The sequence below is a fragment of the Barbatula barbatula genome (assembly GCF_947034865.1).
Source record: "Barbatula barbatula genome assembly, chromosome: 9".
Lineage (NCBI taxonomy): Eukaryota > Metazoa > Chordata > Actinopteri > Cypriniformes > Nemacheilidae > Barbatula > Barbatula barbatula.
The window spans coordinates 430,898-452,853 of record NC_136772.1 but is presented as its reverse complement, the minus strand read 5'-3'; the positions used below and the strand labels follow the sequence as shown (position 1 = coordinate 452,853).

Genomic DNA, 21,956 nt, shown 5'->3' with positions numbered 1-21,956 from the left:
ATGTGTTTAGATGTAGAATGACAGCGAGTAAAGGTTTTTCTACACATTATAGGCATTAGTTTGAATATTATAACACTCTTTCTCAATGTTTTGAACTACGTGCTTAACACATTATGTGAGGGATAATGTTCAGGCAGCCGGTTGTTATGGCAGAAATAAGGGTCTTGTGTCACACTGAAGGGGTTTATTTAGAGTATAAACAGACAGCTGCTTGTACATTATCCAGTTTATTACACGGCTTGAGAATCTAACTGGACATGAAATGTGAATTTGAAAAAAAAATGTAGCCAATTTTTACCGAATGCAGGCCTTCCACGAGGAAAAGACGTTCACTTTCAGTACTACGGTAAGAAACAACGTTCAAATGTCACAAACAGGCAATTTAGTTAAATAATTAGTAAATATAATGTCATATACTGTTTGTTGTTAAAAGACAAATTTACATTCAATTTGTCATAAAAACCTGTCAGTATGATTTTCTGCATCCAGGTTACCGTGTGTTATTAGTTTTGAGAGGTTGTTATCTGGGAATTACCAACCTGCAAATGTAGGGACAGGCCAATCAGAATCAAGCATTCCAACGAGCCGTGTAATAATGTTTTTTTTAACATTAGGTGTGACATGAGAAACATTAATGTCAGTTATTATCTGAGACATAAACATTGTTATTTTGTATTAACTAAATGAAACGCTTTCATGCATGAGTTTATAAGAACCTCAGTAAGGGTTTTGTTTGTGTGTTTATTGCTCTTAAGGAATGGTAAACAAGAGTTGATTTTTAAAGTGAGAGTTGACGTGTCTTGTTTCTGTTTGAGGAGATACTGTAGCTGTGTGGAAATGTCTTGATGTTTTCCAGAGTCTGATGAAACACGGAGTGGAGCTGATGATGTTCAATCACAACTCTTCCTCTAGAGGGAGCTCACAAGGTCACACGACACAAGGTCATGAACACCAGAGAGGCTGTTTTATTTCACAGATGTCAGAAACATAGCGTAGTTTCCCGAGGGAGGGAACTTTCCAATCATCAGAACTAGCAATTACAACCTCCTAATGTTTATACAATGATGAATGAAAACATGTATAGTTGACACTTTAACCCCTCAATGATGAAATCTACGCCCATGAAGCTGCATGAGATTTATTTTTCACATTTTCCTAACGATACACATGTTGAGTTTGCGGCCATCTCCTTATAAATCACACTTAAATGTATGAAATGTTTTGTGCATGTAATGCGCTTCTTTCTCTGCTTTTACAGATCACATTGACATGTGCACTCTGATATATATATGCTGTAAGAATGATGTGCTCAGTTTTCTCATGTGGTGGTGTTGTTTTTCAGTCTTTGATGAATGAGACGGGCCGAGCCGGTGAGAAACAATGAGCCCACCTGCAGGTGCCGGGTCACTCGATCAAAGCTTCTTGTGTTTAAATATGGGTGGGAATCTGATGCCAGCCCACTTCTGAACAACACGAGAGAGCAAACATGTGTGTGTGTGTAATCTACACGTGTTCATTCATCAGATTTCTTTGTGAAGTGTAGACAAACAATACGTTATAAAGAGGGTAAAGAATGGTAAGGTCTGAGATATTTCAGAAGGATTCTGTCATGATGAATCTTCAGTCTTGGATTTGTGTATGAACGTGAAGATGTTTACAGGTGCACATTGACTGTGTTTGTGTATCATAGTTCACATTAAAACTCAGAACATCATGCTTAACTTATTGCTTAAATGCAAATGAGCATTCAGTGACTGGAGTGAGATGAATTCCAGATGCTTAGAAACATCTGACAGCGAGTGAAGGAGGGCCGATAGGTTAACCGTCCTCCAGAAGTGTAACCGCCACAGAAATGGGGTCAACGTGGACATGAGGGATTGATTTATGTCTTCTCAAGATTTCGACTGTGTGCGATTATTATGATTTTTTGTCTGTTGCTTCATTTGATGTTCAGATGTCAGTGTTTTTTTCCTCAATGACAATAATGAGCAGGTTATTGAAAGTATTGTGGATGATTGTGTTGAAACTTCAACATTCCAGGTTTCCATTACAGCTCCACTTAACAGATCCATTAAGTACTTTTGAAGTTGTTATGAGTCTAAACAAACACAGTTATTTGAACTACTATTTGCGTGTTTTTCTGTCTGAAAGTATCTTTAACTCTTTATTGTTGTATAAAAAGTGATTTAAGGTCATGGGCTTCAGACGGATTCTGTGAAGTTGATCTGGTCTTCCAAATGAATCAGTATATAAATTAATGTTAGTAGACGCTCTGACACAGTGACTCAAAACAAAACCATAATAAATAAGTTTTGATGTGAATGTCAGCAGGTGTGTGGCATTTAAAACAAAAGCTGTTCAAGCTGATGTCAAGGTTGTCATTTTTACAGCCCTAAAATCATTTACTCACCCTCGAGTTCCAAATCCGTATGAATGTCTTTGTTCTGATGAAAACAGGGAAAGATATTTGGAAGAATGCTCATTGGACCCCATTGATACGGTTGGGTGTCGAGAACCGGTTTCATTTTAGAACCGATTCCAAATTTCGAAAAACCAGGGATTCGATAGGATGCGTGCATTTTAGTTCTGTGTATTGATTCCTGACTTTTTAGTCACTCGCAAACGGCAGTGAGCCTTCTACAGTTGTATCTGTCTGCCAGGACCTGCGACAAGGACCTGATCTCATTACGCATGTGCAGTTCTTTACCATCGGCACTATGAACGCAGAAAAACCTTCAAATATTTAGTTACATGCAATACATCATGTAGTATGAAGATATGTCGTGCAATGGAGGAAGTGCCTCTAAATGATGAAACATTAATCTGAAGGAACGCACCGTGTTTAAGTCTCTCAGCCCCGAGTCCTAAATAGTGATCATAATTGAAAAAACATTCGTGAAGCTACAGGACATGTTTTTGTTTATTTTTACTCATATTCATTTGAATTATTCATTCAATCACTTTTAAAAAATGAATTAATTTTGTGTTTTATTCACAAAGAACTGTTTAGAAAAAAGAAAGATCTAGCAACTGGATGTTGTATTTTTGTGTTATACTTAAATGTTTTGGTTTTATATTTGCTTCTGATTATTTCTTAATGGAAGTGTTGTTTATTTCATTATTTGATAAATTTTCACAGCCAACAGTTACAGCCTACTGGTTTTAGCCTGAATGTGGCAAGAATAAAAGGTAAAAACGTATTTCTTTAAGTATTTGCTATTTTTTCTGTCCCCAAAAAATATTGGAACCGGAACAGAGAATGGATAAGAACTGGATTCAATAAGTGGACAACAAGCATTGTTATAAGCATTCTTCAAAACATCTTCTTTTGTGTTTAACAGAACAAAGACATTTGGAACAACTCGAGGGTATTTAAATGATGACAGATTTTAAGTTTGGGGTGAACTGTCCCTTTAAACGCAGTCACTAAAAGCATGATGGGACACGACTTGCTGACATCAGATCTCAGGACCATTTGGCTTAGAATAAGCAGAGCCTTTTGTTCTGGTCTTGCGTGAACAACTACACTACACTTGTGTGATATCTACATAAAATGTGTGATTTTACATGTTCATTGGATTATTCTAAAACAATGACAATTTCAGAGTCATTGAAAACATGATTTGTGCTTTTGTTTGTGTAGATTTCTATACCATGACAGGAAAATGGAAATTGTCCGAGAGCACTTTTTGAATTCCTCCTCTGACTGCAGTCGTGACATTTCAAGGTGAGACGTTTGGCACCTTAAATTCGACTTCATGATTTGGAGAGCGATTTGTTTCATTACCGAGAGCGGGCTCATTAATGTCATTTCACACAGAACAAATGCTTTCATATTTAGAGAAGTAAACAGTAGGTGTCAGGGTCATTACCGCAGGCACAAGCCAGATCTCTCCAGCTTCACCTAAATAAACATTGTAACTGGGCCGTGACGTTCAGTCGAAGTGTCGAGCGCTGGTGGAGGTGTGAGAACTTCCAGCGAGAGCACACGTGTGCTTTTAAACATCACAGACACATTTTCAGACACATCCACACTGTGACATGAATGGATTAGTTCTTGTTTGGAGTATTTATATAACATGAATATGATATTCTGACACTTGATGATTCCCACATGAATGAATACTAAAGTAAAAACAGTAAAATTCCTAAATACTGTAATTAAATACCATTTACCATAGTGAATACTCCAGTACACTATTATATCCTGCAATTGACTAGTTTACCATAGTACACGTAATACTATCATTTTTTATTGTGAGATTTTACTAGGAAAATCCAGGTTCTTGTTGAGCTCTTGTGTATTTTAAACTGCGTGAGAGTAAATTAATGTGTTTTTTGTGCCAGCGTTGAACCTACACAAGCCAAGAGATTTCACATCATGAGAAAATAAAATGTACGTTATTTTGGTGGTGTTGAATAGTTTGTGCAGGTATAGTTGTGTTTGTTTCTCCTTTGTTTCAGCTGATATTTTCTCTTTAACGCAACTTGACATCTAAAAAAGATTTGCCCTCCATCTGAGATGTGCACACCATCTGCTGTGTCGTCTACGCTACAAACGTGTCATCAGGTCCGGAGGCGACCGCACAGCATTCACACGCCACTCGAGGCACACACACACACACACACACCGTAAATCCCCCAAACCCACCTCGACAACACATGGCTGCAATAAGGCAACAAATTAAGCTATTAGAGAAACGTTTAAGGTACACAGACATCCGTGTTTAAGAGCTTTAAGAGTGGCCGGGGACCGCAGAATTCATCTCGCTACAGCTGGGAAATGGCCTACTCGCTCACACGGACCATAGAGAATATGAAATGAGTCCAGGCTGTTGACCACACGTGATAGAGAGAATAACACGCGTGTAATGACACAGTGACCACATGTGTGAGTGTGTGTGGTCAGTGCCGCCCGGCCCTGACCCAAGAAGAATTCCAGCGGCTCTTCTCCAGGAGATAGATGGAGTCTGTATGAGGCTTTCATTAGAGAGGTACGAGCTGAAATATTTGGCACGGGCTGCCGTTGGCCCAGGGCGAAGTGTTACGTTAGGCCAAATCTAGTGATTACGAGCTCCAGTCTGTCTTGTGCTGTTCAGGAGGCAAAGCCATAAAAACTCATTAGAGGAGAATATCTGTGCCGCTGTAACAGTGAGCGAGAGCACCAGAGAGTGAGGTCATAACATTTTATTAACCCTTCCGGGAACTTTTTCATCTGTATGTGGCCTCGCTTTTCTTTAACGACTGGAGCTTTGTTATCTCCTGTCAGGATTGAAGAGACGATCTGTTGTTGTGTTTTAATGACGCTCATTTTTTCCGTTTTAAATGCTTGTAAAGCTCAATATCTGAAGCTCACGTCGGATGTTTCACTAGAATCTGAATGTGAAGCGTGATTGTTTCACACACAGAATGTTTGTTCACACTGAACCCTCTTATAAAGTTTAGATCAGATGCCTGTCGATCTTCACATCGGCCTCTTGTAGTCTTCACGCTGTCATGATTAAAGATCATGTGATTTAACAGTCCGTGTATCTGTGGTGTACCTAGAAGAAAGTTTTGGGTCATTTAAAGCGACTGCATGGGATAAGGTTAGGTTCAGGTTTAGTAGCTAGTTATTACTCAGATATAATATTTACTATAATAAGCACAACACTGTAAAGAATGTTGACAAAGCTTCAAATAATAAGGCCCACACAACTCAAAATAAATACAATTTCAAGTTTACCTGATGAACAACAGAACCAAATATATTTTTGCTGGCCGAATATAAATAGGGAATAGGTTGATTATTTAAAAATAAGCACATTTATTTGTCTTTCACCACAATTGCACATGTTTTCTGCCTCAAAGAGCCCAAAACTTTGATCAAGTATCTGTGTAATAGTTTGTGTTGAGTTCATTCATACTGGTTTTGCTGGTTTTACACCTCAACAGGTAACAATCAAAAACCATCAAACTCTAAACACAAAAGATAACTAACAGTAACAATAATATTTAAGCATAAATGAAGCCGGCAAGAACTAAAAAGTAAGTTGGGCAAACTTTCTGACGCATTTTGAAAATCTAAGTCCAGTCAACAAAATAATCTTTGTTAGAAACATGGTGAGGCTTATCAAACTAACAATAATTTAAACTTAAAATGATATATTCAAGTTACTTATTTATATCTTTGTAGAGAGAACACTTTGCAAACGGGTATAGATTCAACTTTATTGTCATTACACATATACAAGTACAGTGTAACGAAATGTAGAAATGTAGTATAGTAGCCTACACGGGATACCGGACTGTAAAATAAAGTGCTCACTTCAATGTCGCGAGAAGAATATATTAGACGTCTAGAATTGAGAATAGCTTTATGAATATTTCTATTTGATTAGTTGAAAGTGTCATCGCTTACTTTCTAGCAGTGGTTTTAGGTCTTAAGTCAAGTGAACACACACATAATACCAATGAACTCCACACAGGCATCAGGAAAAGCGCTCGGGGCAAGTTGTCACACATTTTAAAGGGCTTGAGTTGGGATGAACTTGACGTCTCGCGCTCCTGTACCTGCGTCTGTGGAGGCGGGGCGCGCGTAGAGCTCCTCCCCTCGGGCGCGTTGACTCCTCCCTGTGGCGCGCGGAACTCTCTTCAGTCGCAGCGGCAGCAGCTTCATCACAGTCGGCGCGTGAGCTCGCAGCCTTCATCATGTGTGTGAAAAGCGCGTTCGCGTTCAGTTTATGGATTATATTTATGGCGAGCGCGTTCGCGAGGAAACCTGACGAGTTCTTCGGCGCGAGCGTTTACCGCGCGAGGTGCGCGTCGCGATGCCTCAGCCTGCACATCACGCGCATCTCTGCTGTTTTCAAACAGTTCCAGGTATGACATTTAAAATCACATTATTACTGAACAACTAACAATGACCTCATTCAATGATGACAGAACTTGTCACTTGTGTTTGTGTGTATCACAGTTTTTTTTATGAACATTTTGAGGTATTAGTTTGACATTTCTCGGTGAATTATTCATCTTTGCTTTGCTTGTGTTGAGTTAGTGTTTGATATAAGTTTGTTCCTGTGTCAGCTCTTGTTGAATGACATGAATAGACGGACGCAGGTAAACTGATGCGTCAATACAGTGACGTTCAACAGGTGCTAAACAAAACATGAGTCAAGTCAACTTTATTTAAAAAGCGCTTTTTACAATCATCATCGTTACAAAGCAGCTGTACAAGAAACGCGTTGATTATAAGCAGAACATGTTAGCAGAACACACACACACACAATACACTCCACGCACCCAATATGCACACATAGACACACACACACACACACACACACACACACACACACACACACAAATGCGCACGCATGAACGCATGAACACAACACACGCACGCACGCACGCACGCACGCACGCACGCACACACACACACACACACACACACACACACACACACACACACACAGAGTGGTTATCACTGAGAATCACACATTTCAGATAAAGGACAGAGATACACAAGTCAAATATTAAACACACTATAAATATACAATATTAAACTTTCAAATGATGATAATTCTATTATCACGAGAGGAGAAAAGTGCTGTAAATGTCTTTAAACTTTAAAAGAACTAATACCATAGAAGGACCATTCTGAGCTGCGTGATGCTATAAAGAACCTTTCTGTAGCACAGGAGATTCTTTATAGTGGAATACGACTCTTCAGACTATAAATCATCAGGACTTTCAAGAACCTTTGACTAAAGAACCCTTCATTGTTTCAGGAGAAAGACGTTTTATGAACAATATATGAAGATTATTTAAGCGATTCTGTGCATTTGTTCCTTTCTATCGTTCTTTTTAATTACATTTTGGATTTTACACTAAAAATAGTGTAAATTCAGGTTAAATGGGAATCACTTTTTCACTTTGAGAAAGATGTGTCCCAGTCGACCTGTATGTAAATTGAGCATTAATCAAAAGAAGAACAATGATTACATTAATAAATACTTTAGAAGTTTACCGATACACGTGTTCTGTTGTGCAGAAAGTTTTATCTGTCTGTTTTCGCATTGAGGTCTTAAAGTCAAGCTTACTTGGACGGAAAATAATCATCCACAGGCCAGGTTCACGGAGAAAATGTTATGTGTATTAATACATTTAACGTCCTATAAGTTTTGTTCTGAAATCCCCACTGATCCATGATTTTCTGTCCGTTTCTGACGCATATTTAAAACACAAATGTACAGGCTTTGGCAAACATGAAGCGGAGCGTCAGGCATCAGAGGAAACATCAAACGAGAAATATGGAGAAACTCTTGAGACATCTCTTTCTGAATCTCTGTGGCTTTTGTCTGTGGAGGAAGTGCCGTGACAGGCTGAGCTTGATAAAGAGCCGGTCGAGCTGGATGAGAAGCTCCAGGAATAGAAAGCGATTGTTGTCAGAGCTCCATAAAGACTATCGAGAGGCCGTGTGTGTGTTTGTGTGTGTGTGTGTGTGTGTGTTCATGACTCTTTCATGTGAAGATGGGAGGTCTGGTCAGCTGCAAAAACACACACACCCCTCGCCCCCAAACTAGCCGCTTGACCAAATGCATGTGTGACACTCTTGTACCACCACGGATCCTGCCGGAGGTGAACACATTCCTGCATAAAGAGATTTTTATAGACAGAGACGCTGTGTGTTGAGCCAGAGAGATGATTGAATCTGAGTCTTTACGTTATAAATGAGATTTGATTATATATTTGTCATTTAAACCAGCTCTTCTTGGATCATTCAGAGAGTCATGATAGGTTCAAAGTCTTCTGAGAGTCTTTAAGACATTTAAGAGTTTTAACACGCTATTTTTAGATCCCTTTAATATCTCAATTATTTCATCGATGAGTTTAAATGGAGTCTGCGTCTCAGATATTTCTCCTGAGAAAGAGTCAGAAATCACACAAATGTCATTAGAAATTCAGAAGAGATCAAAATGATTACTTAAGATCTCAATATAAACTCAAACATTTACTCAAATCCAGATGATGTGAGCTCTACGATCTTCATTCATCTCTTCATGTGTTTACACATTATACTCGTTTGCCTCTAAAACATACAAATGATTGTAATTTTCATATGAATGTTCAACATTATTCAAGTTCTTTTGTGTCATCAAAACACCCAGTTTAACGTTCAGTGAAATTACATCTGACATCTTTCGGAGGTTTAATTTTTCCCATTCTGCATCTAAGAGGCATCAAAAGGGAATTTCTCTCCCCCATCCCATAATAGTCTGAACGGAAACACCCAGCTGTAAATTCAGCGTCTGCGTGTGTACTGAAAGAGTGCCTGTGTTGGTCTGTGTGCGTTTGGAAAGCATCTGCTGTGTGTGGAATTATTTATGTGTGGATGTATAAAGCCAGAGGTGTGTCAGAGAGGTCCTGCTAGTGCGCTTGACGTCGTAAAACTGATGACGTTTTAAATTAAGCCTGCGTTTGGCTCGCACTGTTAATGTGCCGAGCCCGAGGGACGCGTGTTCTGATCCAGAGGAAAGACAAACATTGGAAAGTAGTTGTGCCATGTCGCTTGTCACGGGCCTTTGATATGAAATAACTTGGAAGTGGAAGCAAACCGCACCAGCAGCTCAGTGTGTGTGCCTGAGTGTGTGTGTATACGTGTTTGTGCGAGTGTGTTTGCCTGTGTGCCTGTGTGTGTGTGTGTGTTTGCATGTGTGTGCGTGTCTGTCTGTGTGTGTTTGTGCGTGCGCGTGTGTGTGTGTGCAGGTCTGTTTGTGTGTGTGTGTGCGTGCCTGTGTGTGTTGGCGTGTGTGTGTTTGCGTGTGTGTGCGTGTCTGTCTGTGTTTGTGTGTGTTTGCGCGTGCGTGTGTGTCTGTCTGTGTGTTTGTGCAAGTCTGACTGTGCGTGTGGGCGCGTGTGTGTGTGTGCAGGTCTGTTTGTGTGTGTGTGTGCGTGCCTGTGTGTGTTGGCGTGTGTGTGTTTGCGTGTGTGTGCGTGTCTGTCTGTGTTTGTGTGTGTTTGCGCGTGCGTGTGTGTCTGTCTGTGTGTTTGTGCAAGTCTGACTGTGCGTGTGGGCGCGTGTGTGTGTGCAGGTCTGTCTGTGTGTGTGTGTGTGCGTGCGCGTGCGTGTCTGTCTGTGTGTGCGTTTGTGCGTGTCTGACTGTGTGTGTGTCTGTCTGTCTGTGTGTGGGGTTTGTGCAAGTCTGACTGTGTGCGTGCGTGCGTGTGTGTGTGCGTGTCTGTCTGTGTGTTTGTGCAAGTCTGATTGTGCGTGAGTGTGTGTGTGTGTGTGTTTCTGTAGTTTCTCATTAGTTATGACAGATGGAGTCTTGTTCTGATTCAGACACATTCACAATCATCGGTGTATTCACATCATCTGTATCTGTTACCTCATGAAGTCTTTTCTGATTTATAAATGTTGTTGGTTCATGTTAAGCTGTATTGACAACATGTGTTGCAAAGTTGATAACGAATGTAAAGAGTTGATATTATAGCCGTAGGATTTTGGAGACTGAGGGAAATTCTGTCCTGTCATAGTTTAATAAATTGAGACAGCTATAAAAATCCATTGGTTAGTTTGAGTACAAATGGTTTACTTACAAATGCCAAAGTGTAAACACTGTGGCTGTTTGACGCTATGAACACATTTCTGTGTCTGTCAGAGCGTCTAGACCAGCCTGGATTATAATCCTCTGGATTATCTGTTCAAACACACAGGTTTGTTCTGAAGTTCTTTATTTGAAAATAATGAGCTTCACTTTTCTCCTTATCAAACCTGTCGAACACAGACCATACGTTTAACTCAAACTCACATGAATGTGTTTGACAGACGCTTGCATTCAAAGCAACTCACAGCACATTTCTACTTCATGAGGGGGAATAAAGGATGACTTTGCTGTTTAAATGTACAGTATGGGTATCATCTGGTGATGTTTTGTCATTCGTGTGTTCAGAGGAATGGTTGGACGTGCTCTTTGTCCCGTGTGATGGATGAGGTGTTTGAATGTTGGGTGTGTCATGAGACAACGTTATCTTAACTACAGAGCAATAAGGACTCATTAAACAGTCCACGAGTCTCTCTGTGTCTGTAAAAACCCTCGATAGCTTTGGAATGTCATTTTTACCTCATTGACCGTGACACTTTACAGCCGCTCTATCTGAAGAATGTGACAGCTTGAGATGTTTCGCACTTTATGAAATGTTGATAAGAAGTTCTCTGTTTGCTGATTTACTCCACACACAATGATCTCTTATTTTACCAGTAAAGATGCTTTTAGAATTCAATTATATGTATATTAAAGTATCTCTGGTAGTCTTTCAAATGGTCAGTGTTGAAATGTAATAATATTTGATAACACATATCCACAATCCACTCAAAATCCATCAGTAAACTGACAGGCAGAAATGTTTTTATAAGGAACACTGTAAACTAAATTTTCATTTTACAGAATTAAGTGTACATAAGGAGTTTAATTTCTTTCACAGTCAAAAAACGTAAAATTACAGAAAATACAGCACATTTACAAGAAAAACAGGGGAACATTTAATTGTACAGGGAAAAACTTTATTTTACAGTTTATTTACAATTTATATATTCTGTTTTTCCAGTTTACAGAATTTTTATTTATGTTGCTATGTTGCAGATCCTTTTATTTACACGCTAAAACGTTTTTTTTTTGGTTTGGATAAGTGTTATTTTTGGAATCAGTTGTAGAGGTTTATGAAATGACAGCAGTGCTCAGCATCTTTGATCAGAAGGGTTTGAAATGATGGATGATTCTGTTTCTGTTCACAGACACGTCTGTCTCATGTGAGATGGATGGATCAGCTTTAACTCACCAAGGACATCTCTGAAACACATGTTTTTGTCTTTAGTTTTCTAGAGCAGATCTGTGTTGTGTTAAACACTCGCCAGTCTGATGAAAGCATTCGAAACATTTAAATAAAACACAAAACAGACACTTTGAATACAGACAATGACCTTCTCTGAAATGCCTGAACCAAAAAACATCCCACCTGTCCATCTAAAAACAGCTTATACAGCCATGTTCGGCAGAAAGCAGCTTTGAGATCTACACATTTTCCTAAAGAGATTGTAAATGTGCTCAAATGTGTGACGGACGAAGGCTTCAGTTTCAAGTTGAGTTTATAGTGTTGATCTATAAATGTCTGTGACAGCAGCTGGGTCAACATCCCTACTGAGTGCTGGAGTGATGATGCTGTCCTGACACACACACACATTCTGTAAATGACGTTCAGGGTTAAATGTATGTTGTGAATGTGAGCTGGAGTAATATAACACTATTCAGATGTATTCTCTTGAGAGTGATGTCTGTGATTATGTCTCATGTCGATGATGATGGTAGTGGTGGGGGGGGTATCATGTCTTTGTCTCTTTGAAGCCGTTTGACCGTTAGCCTTGACATCAAGTGCTCGACACTCTGTGGTGCTGGATGGCAAATGAACTCCTTTAATGATAAGTTATTTCTTCACAGGGAATTTCCACTGGATTACATTGTTCCACAACCCTTTGAACTTGACATTGAACTTAAACAGACTTTTGGTTTGTAGGCCCGTAAAGTTTAGCCGTCCGAAGTCTCTTCTTGGAAAAAGCAAACAAAGGGTCATTTAACATGTCTTGGTTTGAAAGTGCTAGAAGCATCTCTTCTCATGGTGATCTGTGTGTTGATGTGTATTATTCTCTCTTCACAGAGTAACGGATCTTTGGTTTGGTGTCAGAATCACAAGCAATGCTCAAAGGTAAAAACTCAATCACATTCATCCTAAAGTCTCAAGAAAGCATTCTGAAAGAATGTTTGTGAATTATGTTTAGTGATGATTTATGTGTAATGTTTTAATTCTGTTTACACATGGCCCTATTTTCAGGATCTAAGCTTATGGTTTAAAGCGCGTGGCGCAGGTGCACTCAGGGCGTGTCCGTGTCCACTAGTTTAACGGCAGGATAACGTTTGGTGCGCCTGGTTTAAACAGGTTGTAATGTGCAATAAACCAATCAGAGCGTCATCTGCCATTCCCTTTAAGAGCCAGTTGCGCTCGCACCATGACGGATTTGCTATTTACGCGGCGGAATTGGTAAGAGCAGACACTTCTCCAGAGAGGAAACACATCTGCTTGTTCCACATCTGCAGACCATCTACAGGACAAGCCGGATTAGTATCTTTATGTCCACTATTACATTGTAATTCATGCGTATAAATATTTGTCACTATTGTGTGCTTCTGTGCGTCCCTCTGTGTGTATAAGCAGAATGTACGAACGCTGTGCACCCGCCTATAGGTGCATATTCACTTTTTAAATTATAAAAAATTATATCCTCGAGAAAACGAGACGAGAAAATGAGATCTGCGACGGGCTGAAACTATCAAAAACACTTGCGCTGCGCCTTGCGCCGGGTCTACAATAAGGCCCTAAGATCGAATGCACAACCTATTGAATTGGTTGAATTCTCTTAGCTTGTGTTGGATTTCAGGAGTTGTTTTCAATGAGGTCCAGTAGAATTGTTTTATTAATAGACGAAACGTTGAATTTCTGTGAGATGACTCATGTTTTGTGTGAATCGCTAACGTTTTTTTTGTTCTGTGGTATGATTGTGTAAACGTGCCGGTCGTCATGCTGGTGCAGATGAAGACGAGTGAAGTTCAGCCAAGCGGAGCAGACGAGAAGCGGGCAAAAACAAAACTTCACTTTCCTTCACACGAGTTAATGAGGATGTCAGGGGCTTCAAAGCCCAGTTAAAGTGTGCTTTAAAAGCAAAGACGCTTTGTTTTGGTGTTAGAAATGCAACAAAAGACCTGTTTTCTTTTCCTTTCCATGAAGTTAGCCAGCATTGGTTCCTGGCAACACTGTTGTCCCTAGTCATCCATCAAGAGCTGTTATGTTAAAGAAGGATTTGACTGTTTGCGTGTCTGAACGTTGGGCGTTGCCATTGAAACTGGCCTTCTTCATTTATGATTCAAAAATTATAAGAGCACTTGACGCCCGTGAGAGCATTTGGGCATTCTTAAAGAGGGTTGTGTGTTTTTACAGTATTTACAGATGAGCTAGTGTGTCTTAAGGAGCCTATGATTGTGGGTTTTTGTATGGTATGTGCAGAGATGAGATGTTTCTTTATTGTTAATGTGTGTACATCTTCTAATGCATCTTGGTGGTTTTTCATCATCTCTCACCACAAGAGTTCAGTTTTCAGAATCATGTGAAGTCAAATAGTGCCTCTTTTATGAAATGTGTTCTGTTTGGTACCATCGGTTCTGTCCTGTCTAACTGTTACTGAACACGTCTATAAACAAAATGTTGAGTGCTAGACTGACACTAAATACAGTTTTCAACTTAATACAGAAACAATTTAATCACATGACAGCAGCGTTTTGGAGGCCAGAACATTTGAAAACAGATCTCTGTGTGAACTAAAACAACTTTTTAGTTTTTATTACATCGTTGTTGTGTAAAGAATGAAGGGTTGACTTTGAATGTTACTAAAGTGTTGTGAAATGGTTCAACTTTAGCTCTCATATCATCGCTGTCCTTCTGAAACCTCGGACGTCCAAATTCACTGCTTTTCGGGATATGGAAAAAACACTTTACTTTATATATGATTAAAAACAGCCATGTCAAGCACTTTTAAAAACGTTTTATTGATTAGTTATTTATTTGACATGTCCTTTCTTATACTTTCTTACTTTTTTAACCCATTAACATGCCTGTTGGAAGGGCATTTTTTTGCGTGTCTGCGTTTTATAACTTGTTTAACTTTAACAATGCATCATTTGAAATCATTTTTGCTACCAATAGAATGCTCAAAAATAGGGCCGCTTTATGAGAGGTTAAAACTTTTTGGGTTAAAAATAAACAAAAATTAATTAGTCATTTGTCAATTGTCAACTTCAACACATCATCGCAGTTTTTCTGAAACATTGGACGTCCAAATTCGCTGTCTTTCAGGATATGGAAAAAAATATTCAATTATTTAAATGATTAAAAACAGCGTTGTCTAAATCTAGTGACAAACCTGAAGGGTGACTAGTGATAATGATTTATGGCAACAACAAAAAAAGAAAATGGGTAAATTTGGAGATACAAGGTTTCAGAAGGACATCAGCGACTCTCGTGGCAGTGTTGTTGAGGATTGTTGGAGCAGGTTTGTTTCAGTGATGTGCTCTTAATGAAGTGATCTGTTTGTCGAGTCTTTACATTACAAAGCAGGAATCACACTGAGGCCGTTTTAACAGGGTGTTGAACGGTACAGTTTGTGTGTTTTTGTGTGTGTGAATGCCTCTTTCACTGCAGACTGTAGCGACTCACCACACAAGTCAAACAAAAGCTAAGAAAGTGATGGTTTGAACAAGACCCCCACCTCCACAGACACACACTTCATAGAGACTTCATCATGACTCGAACCCGTCGCAGCTCCGTTCTGAGACTGACGGTAAAAGCGGTCGCGGTTTGTGCCGTCAAGGGTCCAGCGTCTCTCCGGCCGCGGCAGCACCCTGTTGTTATGGTAATTAACCCCGTTGCCCTGTTGCCGGAGGGAAGAGAGAGGGCATTTGTGAGTATTAGAGCTTCATTAGCATGCCATAGCACAAGCATCACCCTCCATTCACACCCGGACACGCCAGGAGGCCAGAATGCTCAGGCTTTGTCAGGCTCTTTTTGTCTCGTCGTTCTTTCTTTCTCTTGTGAGCACTTCTTTAGCTCGGCCTTCACACGGCAGGAAAGTTTGACAACTTCTGGGTGCTTGTTCATGCGAAAGTGGGTGTATAGGAGAAAAACAAGGCGCTGAAAAGCAGTTTCGGTTGCTTGGTGGGTCAGACATCCGAGAACCCCTGACGCTTCCATTGATTTGCTTTGCAAATAAGCGTCAACGCCAGACAGACTCGCAGAAATGCACTTACGTGGCGGTTTATTTTTTGGCTGGTCAGGTCATTCAAAGAACGGCCAAACAGATTTCTTGAAATTCCTGTTAAATATTGATTTAATGGGGAGCGGAAAGCTTTGGGATTCTCTCATGTGAGCTGGCGAGCTGGTCAGAAATGTTTGTGTTTTTTATTTATTTAAATAAATGTCTGTTGTATTTAGATTTGAATCATGGGAAAACGTCTCAGAGCTTGAGACCCCCTCCCACCCCCGCCGAATTAGTCTGACTTTTGTGACATGTGAATGAAGTGCTTTTCCAGGTCACTTCAGATGAAGGCAGGACTTTTCTTGACATCATCTAGAATCTGCTGCTTCATGTGGATTCAGAACACAAGATGTTTCATGCTTCATGCGTAACGTTTTGTTATTATTTAGTGTCCGTTAAATCTGTCAAAGAAATTAGTACACCTTCAGTTTATATCAGAGATGTATTTTACACGTCCTTTATTAACGCTTATTTTTTTAACCTAAATAAAGGGCATTTGTTAGCGCGTCTGCATTTTCATAACTTTTGTTTTACATTAAAGCCACAATATGAAATAATTTTGTTATTAAATCTCCAAACATCACTTGCACAGTGTGATATATTTCATGCAGTTGTGTACTTACATTATCCCAAATATTCCCAATAATGTGAGAATCCAGAGAAACTTTTAAACTAATGTCCCTTATCTCCCTTGTGTTTGTCTCATATCAGTGACTTAATATCCGCTGCTCCACACGACCCTCAGTTTCCGTTTGTAGAAACTACAGCAACACACAAATGCAGAAGTGCTTATACAGCATCTGTTGTTCTGTTATTATGGATCACGATGACTCTTTGGCGATTAAAGGAAACACAAACAAGCCTAAACGTAGTTTACTTTATAAACGACGACTGTATGACTGTTTTAAACACGTAAAACTGTGTAGCATTACGCTACCAAATCAATCGACAAAGTCCAATATCGTTTACGGGCTAATGTAGCTTTACATTCCACGTGTCTTTCAAGCTAGTTCATTACGATGACATCAAATAAAATGCATTCATTACCTCGTCCGTAAACATGATGGCTGATCTCCATATGCCTCTGAATCTAGCGGTCCAACTTACATATTGTGTCTTTAATATTCAATCCAAAACACTGCATCATTTGAGTTGCTTTTAGTGAATCCAAACGAATCAATAACTCTTACAGTCTTATGTGATTCTTTTGAGAATGAAATCGGTTTATTGACTCACTGGTGGTTTATATAACAAAAATGTAATTGCCTTTTTTCTCTTGAATATGAATTATGTGTCTAATTTGTAGTACGATGACGAAAGAATTGTTCTCTAGTTAAAGGGAGACTTCATTGTTTACTCATCCTCGAGTCATTTCTTTCTTCTTCAGAACGCAAAAGAAGATATTTGAGGAATGTTGATCATCCAACAACACTGAACTCCATTGACTTCCGTTGTATGAACACAAAACCACTTAGACATTTCTCAAAATATCTTTTTTTGTGTTCCACTGAAGACGGACTCACGTACAGATGAGACTCTAAATAACACGAACGCATGTTTATTACACATTTACAAAAAAAAACGCACAGTTCATAATTATTGTAAGAGAAACCAGCGGCCACCCAGCAGAAGTGTTTTCAGTCCATCAGAAAGAACTTCAAAGAACCTTTTGGCGAACGTGTAAAGCAGATGAGTTAGCAACACCTTCGCTCAGCGTCGCTGTTAAAGACATCAGCGTTCGGAGGAAAGTTCTTATAACGTTCACACAATACTTTTGCTTACGCTTCTGCTGTCTGAGAGTTTAAACGAGTCAACGGTTAAATGAGTGGATTTATTGGCTTCCTGATATCAATGTCCCGCTGTGGCGTCTGGTGTATGTGTGTGGCGCTGGGCCACAGTGGAGGGCTGGTCAGGACCCAGCGGGAGATGCCCTGATGGGACATGCCTGTTAAGTTTGATGGGCCGTGTGTGTGGTGGGGGGGTCGACCGGGCTTCTGTCTGCTATCTGTTCCACTCATTACTCATCATGGTGGGTGGCAAAACTAGCAGCCAGAGAACCGAGCCGTGAGGAGAGGAAGAGAATATATGTGTCCAGACGTACACGGTGTTATATCGCACGCTTTCATTGTGTTCACTCCACACAGGAAGTGTACACGACACATTCGGCCAATAAAACGTCAGCTTCAAGTTTTGTTTTTTAACCATGAAGACTTGAAAATGATGTCAGATAAAGAGGATCCCAAAATGTTTGCTGCATGATTGTTATTGTAGCAGTGGGCACTGACCCCGTAATGACCCCTGAAACCTCTGAGCCTAACAACCATCTATACAACATATTAATAAAATTCAACAAACATTTGCAAAAGCATCTTTTTTTTCCACAATTATTTTTATTGGGGTTTTTACAACACCAGACAAGAAATACAAACACCAAAATGAAAATCAATTAAAACTAACACAAAATCAATACATTCACATTTATAAGTACATTCGATACTTAATCAATCGAAAATGCAGGGAAAAATCACTAAAGACAAATAAATGAAAAGAAAAAAAATACAAAAAGCAAAAGCATCTTTTACATTATGTTGTTATCTTTTACATTATAAAATTATTTTAAAGTCGGAATGAAAATGATCTTTCTAATAGTTTTACACAGTGGTGAAGTATTTATTATACGTGATTTATCTGTGCACATCATCATTTTCTGTCAAATTCATTTGTACTTGTAATCTTTAATCAAAAACGTTAAGCTCCTCCCCTTCTTGAAACGACCCCCCTTCACTTCTGGTGATGAGGAATGGCCGAGGGCGGGGCTGTGATGAGTGACAGATTCAAACTAGCATTCAGATCTTTCACCTTTTAACCATCCAATCAAAGTCCCGCTCTCAGTTTTTATTCTCACTTCAGAAGTCGATTCGTTCAGCGATTCATCCGTCTGATCCCCTCCTATCCGCGAGCCTAATGTCATGTGATCGGTCAGATGGTGAAGTCTGTTTTGTCAAACGCGTTCATCATGTGTCGTGAATGGAACGCCTGTCATCATTACTGGACTATTTCTAGTGACGTAGATACGTGGCGGTTAGAGACTCAGAGGTCACGTCTCTTTTGTGTGATTTGGAGTCGACTCGCATTTTTACAAGCCGATAACTTTGTTATTCATTTACCTTCGGACTTAAAACTTGGCAGACTGATTACTTTAAAACACGCAACATAGCACACCGCATGAAATGTCATTTTCATGATCTAATGTTGCTATTTAGCAGTTTTTCAGGATTTTTTTGAGCGAGCCTAAAGCGGTTACTCGATGACCAAACGGGTGTCCGAGCATTGCATGGCCCCGCCCCTAGCGGTACTTGACAATTGAGAAATGGTGTCATGACAACGGCCGCGTGGTTTCAGTGGCGACAGCCGACACGCCCCCAGCATTTGAGAGCGGAGAGTTCTGCCTATTTTTTTATTTACTAGGATTGAATTCTCCATTAAATGTTGGCTGGGTGGTTAATTACACACTTTTCTGTTGTGTGACAAAATCAGAACCCATATTTTAATGTCACTTTACTCTGACTCTAATCTTGCTGGATTAACATCAGACGCTCATTGTTTTGCCACTTGTTATGATCCCAAAATAATTTGTAAAGAAAAGTTTTTCATAGATTAGAGGAGACAGGCTTGCTTTCATGGTTGGTGAGTGTTTTGTGTCTGTGACTGATGGGAGAAATAAACATGGGATTGTCAGTAATGACGTTTCTCACAGCTGTCAGTGTAGTGACGCCTGGATGTCAGATAACAGCTCGACTCTCTGGTTTATTTCCAGACTTCAGGGATTATCATAATCAGAACTGCCTGTAAAATCCTCTCAGAGCAATAAACAGAGAAGTTGTGTCTGACAGCGATGGACGTGCAGGCGTGAAGTTTGTTTATCGGTTTGTCTGAGAGTCTTATCTCTGTAGAAACACTCACGCTGCTTTTCAGCCCAATACACAAATCATTCATTTACTGTTTCATCACTGAAGGATCTTTAAATGAATCTTGTTCAGAAACAGACAAAACATCAGCGGATAATTCTCAAATACTCCATTATAATAAAAAAGAGACACATGAGTATTTATGTCTCAGTGGATTAGAAAGATATAAGAGATATTGAGGAATAATTAAATCACTTACCCCACATCAATCCTATTTATTAAAATGAGGTATTTTACAAAAAATGAAATGATTAAGATCATAGCAGTTTTTTCCTCATTGATTTCAAGAAAGCACATGAAACTGGGGTCATTCAAGGATTCCTTCAACATTGCTTTATAAATTGATAAAGTTTATAAGTCAGGGGTCTTACTTCTCTTGTATATTACAGTAAATCAGATATCACCCGACGACGGCAGACCTCTTAAATATGTGGTTGATTTCCCAGAGCCTCTTATCTCTCATCTGACCCTGTTTAGATGGATTCGTCGTGTTGAGGTGTCGTGTCATGATTTGTAAACAGATCCCGGAGAGGAAAGAAGATGAATTGAGCTTGAGTGTCAGTCCCAAAATATCCCGCTCGTCTGAACTCTGTGTATGAACGGATGTGTGAGGACGGGAATGTTTTCTCAGCATCAACATTTCAGTCTGAGATGTATGTATTTGTTTTTAAATGCAGTAGCTGCTGATCCGTGGGAGTCTTTTTACTGCTTTAGGCTCCCATCAGTTCATTTTAAATGGGATAAAGGAATAGTTTCAGAAGTACGCACTGAGTTTCTCAAGACATTGAGCAGTTCGATTTTGTATATTGAAATAGTTTGAGGTGTAATAAGTGATTTGAGTTGATCTGTCTGTCAGTGCAGTCCAGTCGTGTCGTTCTTCAGCTCATGAAATAAACACGCGTGTGTTTGAGCAACACATGTATAATGCATGAATGTGTCTCAGACTCTTTTGTTATTGGTTTCTCTCTCTCTCAGCGTCTACATTAATCATTTATATGATATTTGAGTTAACACTTTTCTCTCTCATGAGACTCAATGTTACGGTTTGTTTTGTCTTCAGATTAACATAACATTTTATGAGGTTGGAAAAGTTTTTGTGTAAAAGTAAGACGGATATTTATATGATCTTGGTGTTAATTATTATGTGTATCTTTCAGTGAGTGTTTGTGTGTTTTGTGATGTCCTATATGTTTTCTGCACAGTGAATTTATGATGTTGAGATTGAAACAGTACACAACTATTATACAAACATATATTCACTGATGCTCAAGAAAACAACACAATGAGAAAGATCAAGTCACTGAAAACACAAAAACTGATGCATGTGTAAATATACTGTATGTGTATGACAACATGTTGGTTATGCATTTAAGTGTGTGTGAATAGATTCAGATAGATGGCGGCACACATATGTGCTCGGTCACATGTAACACTAAACAGACATGGCTCATGTTTCTCTCTCTCTCTCTCTCTCTCTCTCTCTCTCTGTCTCTCTCTCTCTCTCTCTCTCTCTCTCTCTCTCTGTCTCTCTCTCTCTCTCTCTCTCTCTCTCTCTCCTCTCTCTCTCTCTCTCTCTCTCTTCTCTCTCTCTCTCTCTCTCTCTCTCTGTCTCTCTCTCTCTCTCTCTCTCTCTCTCTCTCTCTCTCTCTCTCTCTCTCTCTCTCGCTGTGATGATCATTAAAGATCTACTTGAGCTCTGTGACCTCATCACCACACTTCAGTGTAAACATCAGCACACACACACACAGTATTCAACTTGAATGACAAGTGAAGCAAATGCAGTACAAAACCATTGATGATGGATGATTGTGTGTGTGTGTGTGTGTGTGCAGTTTGTGTGTACATGTGCAGTTGTGTGTGTGCATAGTTGAGTGTGTGTGTGCAGTTGTGAGTGTAGGTGTGTGTGTGTGTGTGTGTGTGCAGTTGTTGGTGTGTCTGTGCAGTTGTGGGTGTGGGTGTGGGTGTGAGTGCAGTTGTGTGCGTGCAGTTGTGAGTGTAGGTGTGTGTGTGTGTGTGTGCAGTTGTGGGTGTGGGTGTGGGGTGTGTGTGTGTGTGTGCAGTTGTTGGTGTGTCTGTGCAGTTGTGGGTGTGGG

General features: G+C 39.7%; 1 protein-coding gene across 1 annotated transcript in view; it reads left to right on the top strand.

The window, feature by feature from the left end:
- Nucleotides 1-6,735: 6,735 nt before the first annotated feature.
- The window catches only part of anos1 (anosmin 1), a gene marked incomplete at its 5' end in the record, with an annotated part of 19,008 nt that continues 3,787 nt past the window's right edge, over nucleotides 6,736-21,956 (top strand). Inside the window, 3 exons of the mRNA XM_079464449.1 lie at nucleotides 6,736-6,861; nucleotides 12,691-12,738; nucleotides 12,865-12,898. Of these exons, the coding sequence (XP_079320575.1) occupies nucleotides 6,736-6,861; nucleotides 12,691-12,738; nucleotides 12,865-12,898 (208 nt within the window). The remainder of the gene's footprint in view (nucleotides 6,862-12,690; nucleotides 12,739-12,864; nucleotides 12,899-21,956) is intronic.